Below are 15,599 nucleotides of genomic sequence, written 5' to 3'. Positions count from 1 at the left end.
AGAAAAATCTTCTTGTAGTTGGCACATCCCTGAAATTTTGGAAAATACAGGTTTATGGTATTCCGGCCTAATCTTTTCCCTGTTCTTTTTGTTTTAATTATTGCTTCTTAACCAGCTAGAACTGGGAAACAGCATTTAAAAAGAGACAAGCAAACTCTGTGGGGCTATGGGTACCAAAAATACTAAAAGCACCGGTGACTAGATGCCGGGATATTACCTTTGCTACCGAGAAGACTGGCATCTCGGCCCTTGGCTGCAACCCAAGGGGCCTTGAGAAAGGTAAAATGGTAGATTTCCTGAGGATTATTTTCACTGTGATCATTCTGGTACCCTGGGCAGTTGGCCAAAGCCAGAAAGCCACACTGGACAGAGTTTCAGCAATGAAAAAGCAAACAAGGCAAAAACCAAGTCCCAGCAATTGCAACATTTGTGACTATTGTAATCAACCTGTGTGGATTAAGGACAAGGTGGAATCTGTGTTTGTAACACACCCATATGCTAGTTCTGCCTGCTATAATCGCAGCAGTGTTATAGATGTTTGTATTAAGGAAGGAAAGATGTATTGGGTAGAAAAAAAATTGGGATATAATGGACGAGCTCCTTATCCCCCTAGTAATCAGATTGGCCCTCAATATGAAAGGTTTTTTTGTTTTGAAAGAAATCATAATAAAGATGATCCAAGTATAAGAATAGGAGGCCGGGCACTAAAAGAAAAATTGAAAAAGAAAATAAAAGAAAAAAAAAGAAACAAAGGGGAATAGAAGAAAGAACAAGAGAAAAGAGTCAACAGAATTAGCTGAATTGTATAAACAGCTAAAACAGTACTACAAAGATTGGAATTTGCCAGCCTTGAATAAGAATCGGTTTGTAGGATTGATGCAAAGGATTGCTACAGAATTGGAATTATCCAAATGTGAGATTTGTAGAGGTCTAAAAAATGGCTAAAAGATGGCCGTAGAAAAGTGAGAGCTTAGTTCCAGACCAATTTTTAAAGTAGAACCACACCCAAATTTCTGGAACATTGAAGAGACCTGAAGGATGGATTTTAAGCCATCAAGTAATTGGAACCATTTGTATAACTTGAGAAGGAAGGAAATTTAATAAAATAGTAGGGCATACTCCTTGTAAATCCACGTTGGTGGTTAATATGGATAATCGTTCAAAAATTTGGCGACCTGAAAACCCCATTGGATATTGGGGACCAATAAAAGAAATAAATTGTGAATAAGATGAACAGATTAATGTATGCTGGTACAGAAGTCCTGGAGCTAACCCCTACCAGTCCATCAACGGCCTGAGGTCTTATTGGGAACAACCGGAGAAAACTGATAAGAAATGGAAAGCCCCAGATGGGATATATTAAATTTGTGGGCAACGAGCATACAGTGAGTTATCTCAAAAATGGGGAGGAACTTGTACTTTGGGAGTAATACAACCCTCCTTCTTTGTTTTACTGAGGTCTAGGAGCAATGTGCTAGGAACTCCACTGTATGAAACCCTGCAGTGGAATAAAGGAGATTTGAATTTAAATTTTCCAACAGCAGGAGGGAATCAAAACTGGGGGGAGGACAAATAGCCTGCAGAACGAATTATAGCATATTATGACCCAGCAACATGAGCTCAGGATGGGTCATGGAGATATAGGACCCCAGTTTATCTGTTGAATCGATTAATAAGGCTCCAAGCAGTAGTAGAGGTGGTCTCAAATCGCACCTCCGATGCTTTAAAAATGTTGGCCAGGCAATATACATGAATGTGGGTGTTTGTGTACCAAAACAGGATCACCCCAGACTATCTGTTAGCAAAAGAAGGAGGAGTTTGTAGGAGATTTAATGAATCTGAGTGCTATGTAGAAATTAATAATTATGGAGAAGCTATCACAGAACTTGCAAAAAAGAATAAAAGAGTAGCTCATGTGCCGGTACAAAAGTGGAATTCAATCTTGAAAACAGATTGGTGGGGTAACCTCTTTAGAAGTGTTTGGAGGAAAATGTTAGAGTTCATGTTGTTATGCTCAATTCTAGGACTTATGTTTCTGCCTTGTATGATTTTGTATTTTATTAGGCTAATTCACTCAGGGATTCAAAAGATGCAAATTTCAACAATGTCTCTAAATTCAGAATCAGCAGAAAAAGTAAAACCAAGATCTATAATGGTATTAAAAGCTAAATCGACCCCTGTTAAAGACAAAAAGGACTTAAAAAGATTGAAATAGACCAGGACATGCTAACTAAACTTGAAAGTGTGAAAGACTAGAAGCAGTAATAGAAATGCTAGAAAAGTTTGAAGCTGAAAAGAGACAACAAGAAAACCAAAATTCTGAAAAATATAAAAGACATCAGGGCACAGCTTTTTAAATGCAGCACGAATCATAATGATCAAAAAGAGAAATGAGAGATTTGTGATAAATAGGTATGATTTGTGCTGATAAAGATTGAAACAGTAATCAATAATGATACAGTAATTAATATTTGAGAATAATAAAATAGTTAAATGCCAAAGAAGAGAGGGAGAGGAGGGGCTCCACTCCCCCGCCCCCCAGCAGATGTTCTCAAGGACCACAGGAAACAAGCTGAAGATACAGTTGCTAAAAATGACCAAGAACCTGCTTGGGTACCAGAAAATGCTAATTATAAGAGATTTATTGCCTTGATATGTAGATGCAGTGATACGTTAGTCTTGGCTTACATTGTACTGGCTTGATGCGCATGTGTAACCCAAAGGTGAATTAAAAGACAAAGAGGAAGAGGAGATGTCTTCATCCAAAACGACCCCCAAAGACTTGTGTGAACACCAAACCGAGTGGTGGCGCATGGGTGATAAGGGTGGTAATGAGGGCGGAGATAGAGATATGATGAACCGAAAATGAGAAGAGATGGTATTGACACAGGACATATAAGGGGTGATTTTCACTTGGCAAGCTTGTACGTGAGGTAGCAAGAGTCCCAGAACCCTGCCCTCCGTACCCCGCGGTTATCGTTTGTTTATGCGCTATTATTAGAACCAAATTATCTCTTATTTTTATCAAATTATATTGTATCCAATTTAAAATTTTTTTTTATTTTAACTATTCAATTAAAATTGCTACTACTTTTAATATTATTGGGTTTTTTTATGATGAGATAATTGGACAAACATAACACTTTCCATTTTCATTTCACCTGTGGAAAGCTGTTTCACTTCCCCAGGAATCTTCTCCACACTCCTGTCTGCCCTTTTCAAGAACCTTTCCTGGAGAACGAGGTGCAGCTTCTGTCACAAGATGTGCCACCAACTGCAGCTTCTCTTGGCTTTCCACACCGTGAGCAGCACGACTTCTGCAGCAAAGCAAGACAAATGTTTGGATTCCTTGACAACTTGTCCTTTCTTTTCCTTGTGGGCTGGGCAGTTGTGCCATTGCTGAGTTTTTCATTGTGCCTGTTCTAACCCAAGAAAACAGGAGGTTTTGTTGGGGACTTGCTGGGGAATGCAAGCCTGATCGAATGCAGAAAGAATCTCCAGGACACTCTGGGAGCTCCCCGGGCTGGGCTGAGGTTCCCGCTGGGACTCTGCAGAGGGCAGGGCTCCAACTGGGATCAGCAGCAGTGCAAAATACCTCTGGGCATCTCCATTTTCTGCTGCTCCAAGGAAGCAATGAAGCCAGCCAACTTCAGTATTTTCGTTCTCCTGGTGGATTTTTTCATTTGATTTGCCACTCCAGAGGCAATTTCTGTGATGGTCTCTGTAGGTTGATTCTATTTCAACAGCACCAGCAGCAGGGCTGTGTTTGAGTGCTGCAAAAGTGGTCTGTGATGCTTTCATTCCCCTCGACTTGGTGCTCAAGGACTTGTGAGCATTTCAGTCTCTGCTAATCATGATGCCTGTGACAAAAACACTGAGTTCACCATCACAAAAGCACAGTGGGCAGCAGTGATTGAAAGAGGCAAGTGCAGTTGTACTGATAAAATTCAGGTGGCAAGCAGAAGAGGGCCAAGAGCAACCATGATCTCCAATTGCCAAGGCAAAGGCACCAGCAGCCTCCTGCTGTCAGCTCAGGGTGAGTAAAAGGGCGTTGAAAACAGCGCTGGAGCCCGATCCTTTCTTCCTCTGAGGGGTGGCTCAGGGCAGCACAGGCGGGCCCTGAGCAGTCAGGGCTGTGTGTGGGTGCTGGCTGCTCTGCTCCAGAATTGAGCTGTTAAAAGCCCTTGGGAGCCGAGGCAGGAGCAGGCGGGAAGGGGCCGGCGCTGCTGCTGCTCCTGGCCGGGAGCCCCGGCTGGGCCGGGCCGGCGCCCCCTGCGCTGCGGCTGCTGCTGCTGCCAAAGCCGGGCGGGACTCGGGGACAGGGAACGGACACGGGGGGACAGCAAAGGCCTGGCGGCTGCAGGGATGGTGGCGCTGGGGCCAGCGCCAGCACAGAGCTTCAGCCCGCAGTTAACCCCGAGGGAAATGCTGGGGAAACGCTCCATTTCAGCTTTCTTTTCTTGTTGCTGTAACGAAGGGACTGAAATGAAAGGGGAACAAGCAGGGCCCGACCCCTCCTCTGGGAGGAGCCCCAGGACTGGGCCTGTAAGGGGCCGTGAGGTGCTGTGAGGGGCCGTGAGGGTGTTATGAATCAGAAGCTTGACTAGTCCAATATTCAAGCAGCAATCAATTTATTATTTAATATGGTAAAGTATGAGCAATACAGCGCCAGGTACAGTGGGGGAAGTTTTCCCTCCAACTGCATACCGCTAATTGATGGTTACAGGTATTTACAGGGGTACCCATCAGTTTTTTTCAGCAGTTTCTATTTCCAATCTTTTACTCATCAGCAATTTTTATTCCAAATTATTACATCACAATTCTATAAACTATTGTGATTTTAATTTCTCAGGATGTATCTCAAAGGAGAATTCCCAGATGGTGACGGTCCAGTTTCCAAAAGAAGAAAGACTAATTCCATCTGGTGGAGTCCAGCTCCCCAGATATGGGTCCACCTTTTAATTGCAGAGACTCCAAATCTCATAACAGTGATGTCCAGCTTCCCTTTGGTCGAAACCATAAAGCCTTGAGGTGATGTTCATCTTCCTTTTTCAAGCTGTTTTTCTCTGCTTCAATAAGGCGTGAGATAAGCATATTTCCTTTATATATATTCCAAAGCTACAGTTTCAATAATGCAAGTAATATTCTAAAATTATACTTCAAAAGGTTATTATTGCAGAACTCTTTATGGATTAAATGCAAGCAAAAAGCAACATCTATAACACTTTAATTCAAATGCTCCTAAATCAACTAGGGTTAATTTGCAAACAAAAGATAGGTTCAAAAGTCTTTTTCCATGCTTTATTTTCCTCAGTTATTACTAGAATTCACAACTATCCCATTGTCGGTATCCACACATTTCTCATTCACAAGTACACACGTTGCCTGTTTGTACCTGACACGAAACACAGCTTTGCATCTCACAAAGGGTTGTGAGGGGCCGTGAGGGGCTGTGAGGGGCCATGTGGGGCTGTGAGGGACCATGAGCAGCTGTGAGGGGCCCTTGCCCCTCTATGGAGACCTGTCATTCCTGTCCAGGAACCCATGGCTGAAATGGAATTCCACCCCAAAACTCCCCATATATCCAAGGGTTGCTTTCAGACAAAAGCTGCAAGGACAGACAGATCTGGCTTGCCTTGGCCTCTGGGACTGCTTCTCATGTGCCTTCAAAACCCTGGAGTTCTGTGATTTCCTTCCTATAGGAAAGAACTGTCCCCATTGTCCAGGTGCTCCTGGCCTCAGGCACTTGACCACTATACAGGGATGCAGTTTGACAAGAAAGTCTCACAGATATGTATGCTTGGCTGAAAGATTTTTGAATGTAATGTCTGAAGACGAATATAAATGAAAGCAAGTTTTGATATAAAAGAAAAGAATTGATGAGCCAGTCTTTTTGGATAGCTAAGAAGGCAAAGTGTATGTTAGTTAGAAGGGGTTTTTATGACTTAGAGCAAAGGATAAGCCCACCTCAAACAAGAAGATTTTACCAAGCAGAAAGATAGCACAGGCAAACAAGTCAGCAAATTTTGCAAGTAGAAAAAAGGTCTCAGAATTTTCCACTGCAAGAAAACTGGAAAACAACTTTTAGCTTAAACTGTAATGTACTAACTTTTAGTGATTGGAGAATAGTAACATGAATATGGTAATGATAGTAGTTATGATTGGCTATAGGTAAAAGTTAAGGTATAGATTGGTTCTATTTTGTGAAGATGCTCAGCAAAGAAAAGTATATAATGCATTTGTAACCTAAACTAAGGGTCTCCAGGCCTGCAGCTGGAGCTGACAGCTGTAGCACAGCTCTGTCACCCATGACTCTGGACTGCTGTATCACCTTGGATACAATAAACTGCACTTTGAAGAGCCGCCTGGCGTCCCACATCCCTCATTTCAGCTCTCACAAACTGGTGTTGCCCGGAACTGCCAGTGCCCAGATCCAGAAATTTCCTGGTGCTGGTGCAGCCCAAGTGCAGCAATTTGCAGGCAAAAACCCCCAAAATCTGGCAATTTTCCACTGCTGGCTCTGTTGCTGCCCAGACCTGGAGTTTCCCAGCACTGCCATTGCCCAGATGCAGAAATTTCCCAGTGCTGGCAAAGCCCAAGTGCAGCAATTTGCTGGCACAGAAATCAAAACCCTGACAAATACCTGGGGCTGGCACCACCCAGATCTGGTGTTTTCCAGCACTGCCAGTGTCCAAACATGGCATGGCAATTTCCTGGTGCTGGCACAGCCCAATTCCAGCAATTTGCTGGCAAAGAAAGCCTAAATCAAGCAAATACCTGGATTTAAAAGGTATTTAAAGCAACCCAATCTCATGTTTGCTGACACCGCCAGTGCCCAGATCCGGAATTTTTCAGATGCCTGCACAGCATAATTCCAGCAATTTGCTGGCAGAGAAGGTTCGCATTTGGCAATTTCCCGCTGCCAGCACATTCCCCACCCAGATCTGGTGTGCACTGGCACTGCCAGTGCCCACATCTGGCAATTTCCCGATGCCAGCAAAACCCAAAGGCAGCAATTTTCTGGCAAAGAAAGCCCAAACTTGGCAGCGCCCAGATCTGCTGTGTTTGGGTTGGTTTAAAAGAAGGAGACCTCGGCTTAAGGCTTTGGGAAAACCCTCTTTAGGGTGAGCAGGAGCTCCCACCCATAATCCTCTTGTTCAGTTATGCAGATTGTTACTAGAAAGTTCTGAGTTCTCTTTGCTACCATTGGTTACTTTTTGCCGCAAAATTGTAATATTCTTAATCATTCCTTCCTCTTGGATCCTTCCCTCAGATCCCACCTTAACCCCTCCCCATAAATAAATCTATAAATATCCCTGCTAGATCCTGGACCCAGGCTTTTTTCTGCTTCACTCTCTGTACTGTGCACGCCATCCTGCTTGTTGTGTTTGCCTTCAGTAAAGTTCTGTTTCCACACAACCAGATGAAAGCAGTCTCTGTCTGTAAAGTGGCCAGAGCTGGTTCTCAGGGAAACCACTGGCCAACGGTCCGGACGAGGACCAGAAGGTTTCACTGGTGTTTGCTGGCACTGCCAGTGCCCCGATCTGGAAATTTCCCTGTTCCAGCACCACCCATGTCCAGCAATTTGCTGGCACAGAAAGCTAAAACCTGTGGCAGCTTCCTGCTACTGGGTCTGGCACCACCCACATCTTGCGTTTGCTGCACCAGTGCCCAGATTTGGAAATTTCCCGGTGCCAGCAGAGCCCAAATCTGGCAGATTTCTGTCACTGGCAATGACACCACGCAGATCTGGTGTTTGCTGGCAGCGCCAGCACCCAGATCTGAAAACTTCCTGGTGCTGGCACAGCCCAAGTCCAGGGATTTGCTGGCACAGAAAGCCAAACTTTGGATATTTCCAGGTTCTGGCATCAGCATCATCCAGATGCTGGTGTTTGCTGGGACCGCCAGTGCCCAGACTTGGAAATTTCCTGATGCCTTCACAGCCCAGGTCTAGCAATTTCGTTTTAGCTAGCTGGGGCAGAGAAGTTCCTCGGACTGTGACTTTCCTTTTTCTTGGAATTGTTTAAACCCGCTCTGGAGGGAAGTCTTTTCCTCAGCTAGCAGGGGGAGGGGCCGCTGGAACTTGCTTTCTAGACTGACCCCTTTTGGAGGTTTCCTCCCAAAATTTGCCTGAAACCAGCACAAACAGTCACAATGAAAACTTCACCAGTGGCACAACTCCCAGCCCAGCAGGAAAAGAACGGACATGTAAAGTTCTCCTAACATTTGTCCTGCTTTGCTGCAAAAGTCCTGCTGCACACACTGTGCACTGTGGAAAGCTAAGAGAAGCTGCAGCTGGTGGCAAATCTTGTGACGGAGACTCAACCTTGTTCTCCATGAGAGATTCTTGAGAAGAGCAGACAGCAGATGATTCCTGGAAAACTGAAACAGCTTTCCGGAAGGGAAATGAGAATGAAAGAAACAATCCAAGATGTTTTCCTCTATTTATTTCTATGCTCCTCTTTTCCATGTTGCACTGCTTCTCCATCCCATTCATTCCAAATGCACCTCACCTCTAAAATCTGTGACATGGCAAGTTTTAGACACTCTAAAATACCATGAGCTACACACAGTTTTCCTTGTCACACAGGAAAGCAACACTGGAGGTGTAAGTGCAGTGCTTGGGTCAGGTAGGAATCCTACCCCAAGGGAAGGTGGCCCGGCAGTGTCTGACCCTCAGCAAGGACAATGCACAGCAGCGAGGAAGGAGATCGCTGTGCCAGAGTGCAGGAGTCAGGGCTCTGCATCTGGGCTCAAGGCTGCAAAGTTCCCGTGTTTGGGCAGACGGAGGGGCTGTCCCCGGGGCATGCGGGGCTCGAACGTGGGGCTCGTGGGGCGAGCAGGGAACGGACACGGGGACGAACGGCCCCGGTGCTTCAGTTGCAGCAGCGGCGGCGGCAGCAGCAGCGGCGGCAGCAGTAGCGGCAGCAGCAGCAAAACAGATAGTTTTGAATAGTCTTTCTCTCTCTCTCTCTTTCTCTTTCTCTCCCTTTTCCGCTGTCGGGCACCCTTCTCTCGGGGTCCCTTGCCCGGCGTCCGTCTCCTCTCCCCGCCTCCCTCTCCCCTGCCGGGCTCGGCCATGCCCCCGGCCCGCCCCCGGCCCCGGGCGGGGCTGCCCCGTGCCCGGCCCCGGCCGTCTCGCCGCGGTCTCGCCTCCGCCCGGCTCTGGCCGCACTGGCGGTGGCGCTGCTGGGCGGGCATCAGTGCCTGGGCCGGGGGCGGCATCGCCGCCCTTTGCCTCCGCCTGGCCCGAGCCCGGCCCCGGACCCGACGCAGGGTCCAGTCCCGAGCCCGGCCCCGGCCCCGGCCCCGGCCCCGGCCCCGGCCCCGGCCCCCGCTCCTGCCGCGGCCCGCGGAGGACACAGGCGGCGCGGCCGCTCCCGCCGCCTCCGCTGCGGCTTCCCCGGCCCGAGCTCCGCCGCTCGGCAGCGCGGTCGCCAGCCCCGAGCCTCCCGTGCCGCGTTCCGAAGATGGAACGCCTGGGCATGGCCGGCCCGGGGCGGGTGAGGGGCGCTCGGGGGCCATTGCTGGCCCTGGGCCGAGCGCTGACAGCCGCCTCCCGCCCGCAGGGACGGCGCAGGAGGCCCTGCAGGAGCGGTACAGGCTGGGATCGCTGCTGGGGCGCGGCGGATTCGGCAGAGTCTTTGCGGCCACGCGGCTCTCGGACGGCGCCCCGGTGAGCGGCGGGGCCGGCGGCGGGCGCAGGAGGAGGGGATGGAGGAGGAGGAGGGCGGAGGGCGGAGGATGGGGCTCGCAGTGCGGGCGGCGAGCTCACCCCGCTGCTGCCCTTGGCTTGCAGGTGGCCATCAAAAGGGTGCCACGGAACCGCGTCCGGCACTGGGGCGAGCTGGTGAGTGAGCGGGGCCAGCAGCCGGGGCTTCCGGCCAGGGATGAGCCGGCGCCCGGCACGGTGGGAGCCACCACCAGGACGCCCCCAGAGAGAGCGGGCGTGGGGCCAGTGCAGGGCGCAGAGCATCCCGGGCTGGCTGAGGGCTTCCCCAGGCCTGGCACGGCATCGGCCCCACTGACGGCATCGTGCTCCTCCCGCAGCCCGACGGCACCAGCGCCCCGCTGGAGATCGTGCTGCTGGCCAGGGTGTCCACTGGCTTCCCCGGTGTGGTCCAGCTGCTGGAGTGGCTCGAGCTCCCCAACTGCATCGTGATGGTGCTGGAGCGGCCAGAGCAGTGTCAGGACCTGCATCATTTCATTCGGGTACGGCGGTTCCTGCCTGAGGAGGTGGCACGGGAGCTGTTCCGCCAGGTGCTGGAGGCCGTGCGGCACTGCACCAGCTGCGGGGTCCTGCACCGCGACATCAAACCAGAGAACATCCTGGTTGACCTGGGCACCGGGCAGGCCAAACTCATTGACTTTGGCTGTGGCACCTACCTGCAGGACACAGTCTACACTCACTTTGCAGGTGAGCCTGCAGAGGGCTGTGCTCCCGCTGCTGACATCTCATTGCCCAACATCTCCCAGCCAAGGTTGGTTGTGGCAGCAGGGATTCTCCCTTTTGCTGCCAGTCAGGGCACTGAATCTACAGCTGAGTTGCTTTAGAGCAGGGCTGGGTGGGCAGCCATCTTCCAGCCCTGCTGGCAGCCTTTGCCAGCCACTCTGCCCAGGACTAGGGCTGGGCTGGGGCAGCCAGCCCAACCAAAAGCCCCGTGGGTTGGGGTAGCAGAGAGGGAGGGCGGAACCTTTGCCCCAGCCACTTTGGTATGCAGATGACAGGAAGGGCTTGGGCTGCTTCACTCGCCCTGTTTCCCTTGGCTTCATAATATTTTTGGGGAAATGCAGGCAGGGAGGATAAGGGCATGTTTTTTCCCCAGCATGGAGTGGGTTTTTCCTTTGCATGTCATGGTCGGGCCTAGCCAGGGCTGCCCTCTTCCAACACCAGAGGCTTCTTTTCCAACCCTAACTTTGTGCACAAGTCCCAGATGCTGGCGAGAGGGCAGTGGTCACGCTGTGTGCCCCTGATGCAGCCCCCGCACACCCAGGGATGCTGGGGCCAGGCTCTGGGAGCAGCAGCATCCCCCTGATGAACTCCATCTGTATTCCATAGGAACACTGTCCTACAGCCCCCCAGAATGGAACGACTTTGGCTGGTACCATGGCGAGGCAGCAACAGTCTGGTCCCTGGGCATCCTGCTGCACCAGATGGTCTGCGGGGAGCACCCTTTCAGAAGGGGCCAGAACCTCAGCTGGGGCCAGCTCCCGCTGCCACAAGGGCTCTCTCAAGGTGGATCCTCTTCTCTGGGCATGGGGGGAATCCCAGTGCTGGGAGCCAGCAGCGGGCTAGTGGGCATCCCGCTCTGGCAGCTGCTGAGGAGGTGGCACATGTCCTGCTCTCCTCCAAAACAGGGAATTGATGGGAAAGTTTAGGCCCAGCTCTGAGCACATCCAGCATGGCCTGGGCGTGGGAATAGTGGGGCAAAGCAGACAGGAGCCTTCTCTGGCTGACCGGCAGTTTCTGCTTTCTCTTCCCAGAGTGCAAAGACCTGATCAGGTGGTGTTTATCCGTGAACTCCTTGGACAGACCCGCACTGGAAGACCTGTTCTGTGATCCTTGGATGTGGGATATTCCTCTGCCATAGAAGAAGGGAGAGAGCCACAGGGACACTTTGATCCAGGGCCCTGGTAAGTTCCTGCTCCACATATGCCTTGGCAATGAGAAGCAAAGGAACCCAGAGCTTTTTGTGCTGCCTGTGTCACTGCACTGGGGTCATGGGATGGGAACACACAGCCCTTGTGCTGGGGCTGAGCTGCTCTGCGCAGCACTGGTGGCCGCCATCCCAGCTGGTTTTGCTTGTCCTGGTTCCCTGACAGCTGGGGCCCTGGGCAGAGCCCTGAGAGCCTGCTCTGCCCCCAGGGAAGGAGAAGGAGCCCCTGGAGAAGCTGTACCGAGTGGGGATGCTGCTGCTGCTGCTGCTGCTGCTGCTGCTGCTGGAGACAGCGAGGATGACATCAAGGATGACAAGCTCTTCCTCAGCCTGGCCACTGGAGGCTGAAGGTGGTGCACTTTGATTCTGGCACCTTCTTCAAAGCCAAACTCCACAGGGAATTTGCAGATGAGTTCCACCCGGGAAATTCTGCCAGATCTGGGCATAACCCAGCGCGGAAACCAAAGGCTCCCCCTTTGCTGGGGCAGATGCAAGTAATTCATCAGTGGGTGCCCAGCTGCTTTTGGCAGGGTGGGGCATGGGCTGGGGTGGGTACGAAATGGGATTGGGCTCCTGGCCCTGCCAACAGCCCCCAGCACCCACTGTGCCCCGGGCTGGGGCTGGGGCTGGGGCTGGGGCAGCCAGCCTGACACAAACAAAGCCCCATGGTGGGAGCAGAGGTGGGACTCCAGAACCTGTGCAGAGCTGCTTTGCTGTGCAGGCAAGGAAGGGCTTGGGCTGCTCCACTGCCCTTGTTTGCTTTGGGGTCACCGTGATTTTGGGGGGCAGTGCAGGGGGGAAGAGAGAAAGTGTGGGTTTCCCACAGCCATGGCTGGGTTTTTCCCTGGCATGCAGGGGTTGGGCCTTCCTCAAGACCCTGACAGAGATAAGACTTTTTACCAATTTTCTTGTTTTCCCATTTTGTCTCTAAACTCTTTTCAATAATGTGTTGTTTGTTATTCCAGAGGAAGCGTTCCAGGTGGTCCAGTGTGGATGGGGAAGTGCTTGGGAGCAGCTGTGGCGTGGCTGTGCCGTGCCCTTGGAGAAGGCTGAGGCCATGGTTTGGGAGCAGCTTTTCTTGCAGCCATGGCTGGCGTGAGGTGGGTTCCCTGTGTGCTTGGCAGGGTGGGATCAGAGCTTTTGGGAGCTGGCAGCGAGCACAGGAGCATCCTGCTCCGGGCAGCTGCTGAGGGCTGGATGTGCCGTGGCTGGCTGCAGGCTGGGCACATGTGCTGCCCTCCTGCTTTGTGCCTTAGGCAGCAGGGATGGGCAGCTCTGGGCACAGCTCTGGACGCAGCCAGCATGGCCTGGGCACCGCAGGCCTTGGCACAAGGGCACAGGAGCCCTCAGCTGACGGGCGGTTTCTGCTTTCTCTCCTTGCAGCCGGGCTCTGCGGGTGCTGAGGCTGCTCTGGGCTCTGCCAGGGCTCTGCTGGGCTCAGCCCTGGGCCCAGCTGGGCTGGCTCTGCCCTCACATTGCTCTGACAGCTCTGCATCAGACCAGCCCGTTGCGAGCACAGCGCCTGAGCTTTCTGCTTTGGCAGGTGAGTGAGACTCTGCTGCAGGCCCAGAGATTGCAGCTGGGGACACACATCCAATTGGCAAGGACCCAAATTCTCCACAGTCCCAGCTGAACGCCTGGATCTGCACAGGGTGCTTTGTCTGTCCCATTCTTCCTTCTTGATTGGCTGGAATTGTGCAATTGCACTTTCTTCCTCCTCTAGCAGTGCCACGAGTGGGCCAAAGCTGGTGAGTGGGCCGTGTTCCTGAGGTACTGCAGTCTGGAGCTGATGGATGGAGAATTGCCCTTCTGCACTGCCAAACCAGAGCAAAAAGCTGTCAGTGGGACTTCGTGTCTCTAAGAAACTCCTGGCAGTTACAACAGGAATGTGCAGCTCATTTGCAGGGTGAGAAGGAAGGTGATCTTCTAAAGGATTTGGGGTTTGACAGAGTTTCCATTCCCAGTCCTGCTTGGAGCTGGAAGGGCACAAAGCAATTTCCTCTTTCTTCGAGCACAATTTCAAATACCAGTGTTGGGAACAAAGCCCAAAATCTTTTAAGAGGCTGCTGAGGTCAGTAAGATGGATCCATGCCATCAGCACATTTACAATGTAAAGAACTGAGTTCTCTTTTGAAAAAGATCATTTACCTCTTAATGCAAAGAAGGTGTCTTTGCATTTATGTTTTGTTTTTTTTCACTAACATTGTGTTATGTTTTTTCACTAACACTTGGATTTTATTCTTATCTTTTACAATTTACCTAGTTTTTTCCTTTTTCGTTTTTTTCCTTCTAAATAGAAAACATGTCCTACAGAAGAAATGTCCTTTGCTCCTGGTTCCCGTGTGGAGCAGCTCCCTTCCTGCTGGCTGAGCTGCTCAGGCAGAGCCCGGCAGCTCCTGGCCCTGCAGGGCTGAGGCTTTTCCCTGTTTCTGGGCACAGACTGATGGAGCAGTACTGCTGAACACGGGCACACAGAGGGACCAGCAGCAGCTGCCTTTGGCCACCTGAGGCTCCAAGGCCCAAACTCTGAGCAGCCAGGGCTGGAAGAGACTGGCAGGATCTGATCCCTGACTCTGGGCCAGGGCTGCACAAATGACCCCACAGCAGCAGCAGCAGCAGCAGCAGCAGCAGCCGCAGCAGCAGATGGAGCTGACTTTGAGCACAGCCCCTGCCCCTCTTCCCTCCCGTGTGCAGCAGTGTCACAGCAGCCTGAGGCACCTGGGAGCCCCCAGTGCCAGCAGGGACTGGAGATGGCAGCCCTGGGCTCCTGGAGGCTGTGCAGGGAACGGAGCTGGGCACTCCCTGTCCATGGGGAGCTTCCAGATGGAAAAGGCGGCTGTGTCCAGGCAGCTGCAAGGGCACAGAAAGGAGGCTCTGGAGCACTGGATCTGTGCCAGTGCCACAGTCCTGGGCAGCAGCCAGCGAGCCCTGGGGGAACAGAGGGCACAGCAAGAGGGACAGAACCAGGCAAGGGCAGAGACTGGAGAGAGCCAGGCCTGGGAGCAGGAACAGCTGCTCCATTGCACTCTTGGAGAAAGCTCTTGGCTGGTTCAAAGCGCTGAAAGATGTGAAGGGCAGAGAGGAGGCCACAGCAAACAATGCTCCTGTTTGCACAGCCTCCCCTCTCCGTGTCCCAGAAGGAATTGCATGGACTGTGCTCTTCTCTCCGATTCGTCTCATTCAGCATGAGCACCTCAGCACCAGGAGCTGAAGGAGCTGAAGCCTCAGGCCACAGGAGCTGGGCAAGAGGAGACTTTCTGAGCAAAGTAATGCTGCTAAAATAGCCCCAGCTGAATGCAGTGGATATTAGCATGGAACCACAGAATCCTTTCTGTTGGAAAAGCCCTCTGAGCTCACCCAGTGCAGCCAGTCAGCCAGCAGTGCCAAGCCCAGCACTAAACCTCGTCCCTGAAGTGCCAAGGTCTGGACACCAGCCCTGAGTGCGGCCTGAACAGCAGGCCCTGAGCCAAAGATGGCCTCTGGATGAACCTTCCAAGCAAAGGTTATCTTTGTATCTGCTCCCTGATGAAATATGCATGGTCATTAGCACTGAGATACATGTAGCCACTCATTAGTGAAACATGTATTGACCTTTGTGTATTTAGAAGCCAGACAAGGCCATGAAATCTGACATCTGGCCTTGTTTGGGGCTGTATGGTCAAAGTCAGCTCCCTTGGTTCCTCCTTGAGCCCTGGCCAGGCTTTGGGAGGAACCCAAGAGGAGGATGAAAGCAGATGTTGCCACACTAGCAGTGCTGTCAGTTTGTTCATTCAGCACTGTCAGAGCTGGGCCCTCTCCCAGCGGGGTTGGAGCCTCACCTGGGGCTGGAGGCACCTGCAGGAATTCCCAGTGCCCAGGAGTGGCTCTGCAGCCCTTGGCTGTGACAGCTTCCCCAGCTGCTGTGTGGGTCTGGGGGATGGTAAAGGCTGAGGGTAAATGCTG

At 51.6% G+C, this 15,599-nt stretch overlaps 1 protein-coding gene across 1 annotated transcript; it reads left to right on the top strand.

Annotated features, from left to right (window-relative positions):
- Positions 1–10,074: 10,074 nt before the first annotated feature.
- LOC128948629 (serine/threonine-protein kinase pim-1-like) lies at positions 10,075–11,172 on the top strand (the record flags this gene model as incomplete). The annotated part of the gene is made up of 2 exons (XM_054293398.1): positions 10,075–10,417; positions 11,060–11,172. Coding segments are annotated over 2 exons (456 nt in total), but the record flags the coding sequence as incomplete, so codon positions are not given.
- Between the last annotated feature and the right edge of the window lie 4,427 nt (positions 11,173–15,599).

The sequence above is a fragment of the Melozone crissalis genome, unplaced genomic scaffold (genome assembly GCF_028551555.1).
Source record: "Melozone crissalis strain CALT ecotype California unplaced genomic scaffold, PUWL_Pcris_2 ptg000139l_1, whole genome shotgun sequence".
NCBI classification, from domain to species: domain Eukaryota; kingdom Metazoa; phylum Chordata; class Aves; order Passeriformes; family Passerellidae; genus Melozone; species Melozone crissalis.
The sequence above is the reverse complement of the archived record's forward strand: the minus strand, read 5'-3'. Positions and strand labels throughout refer to the sequence as shown.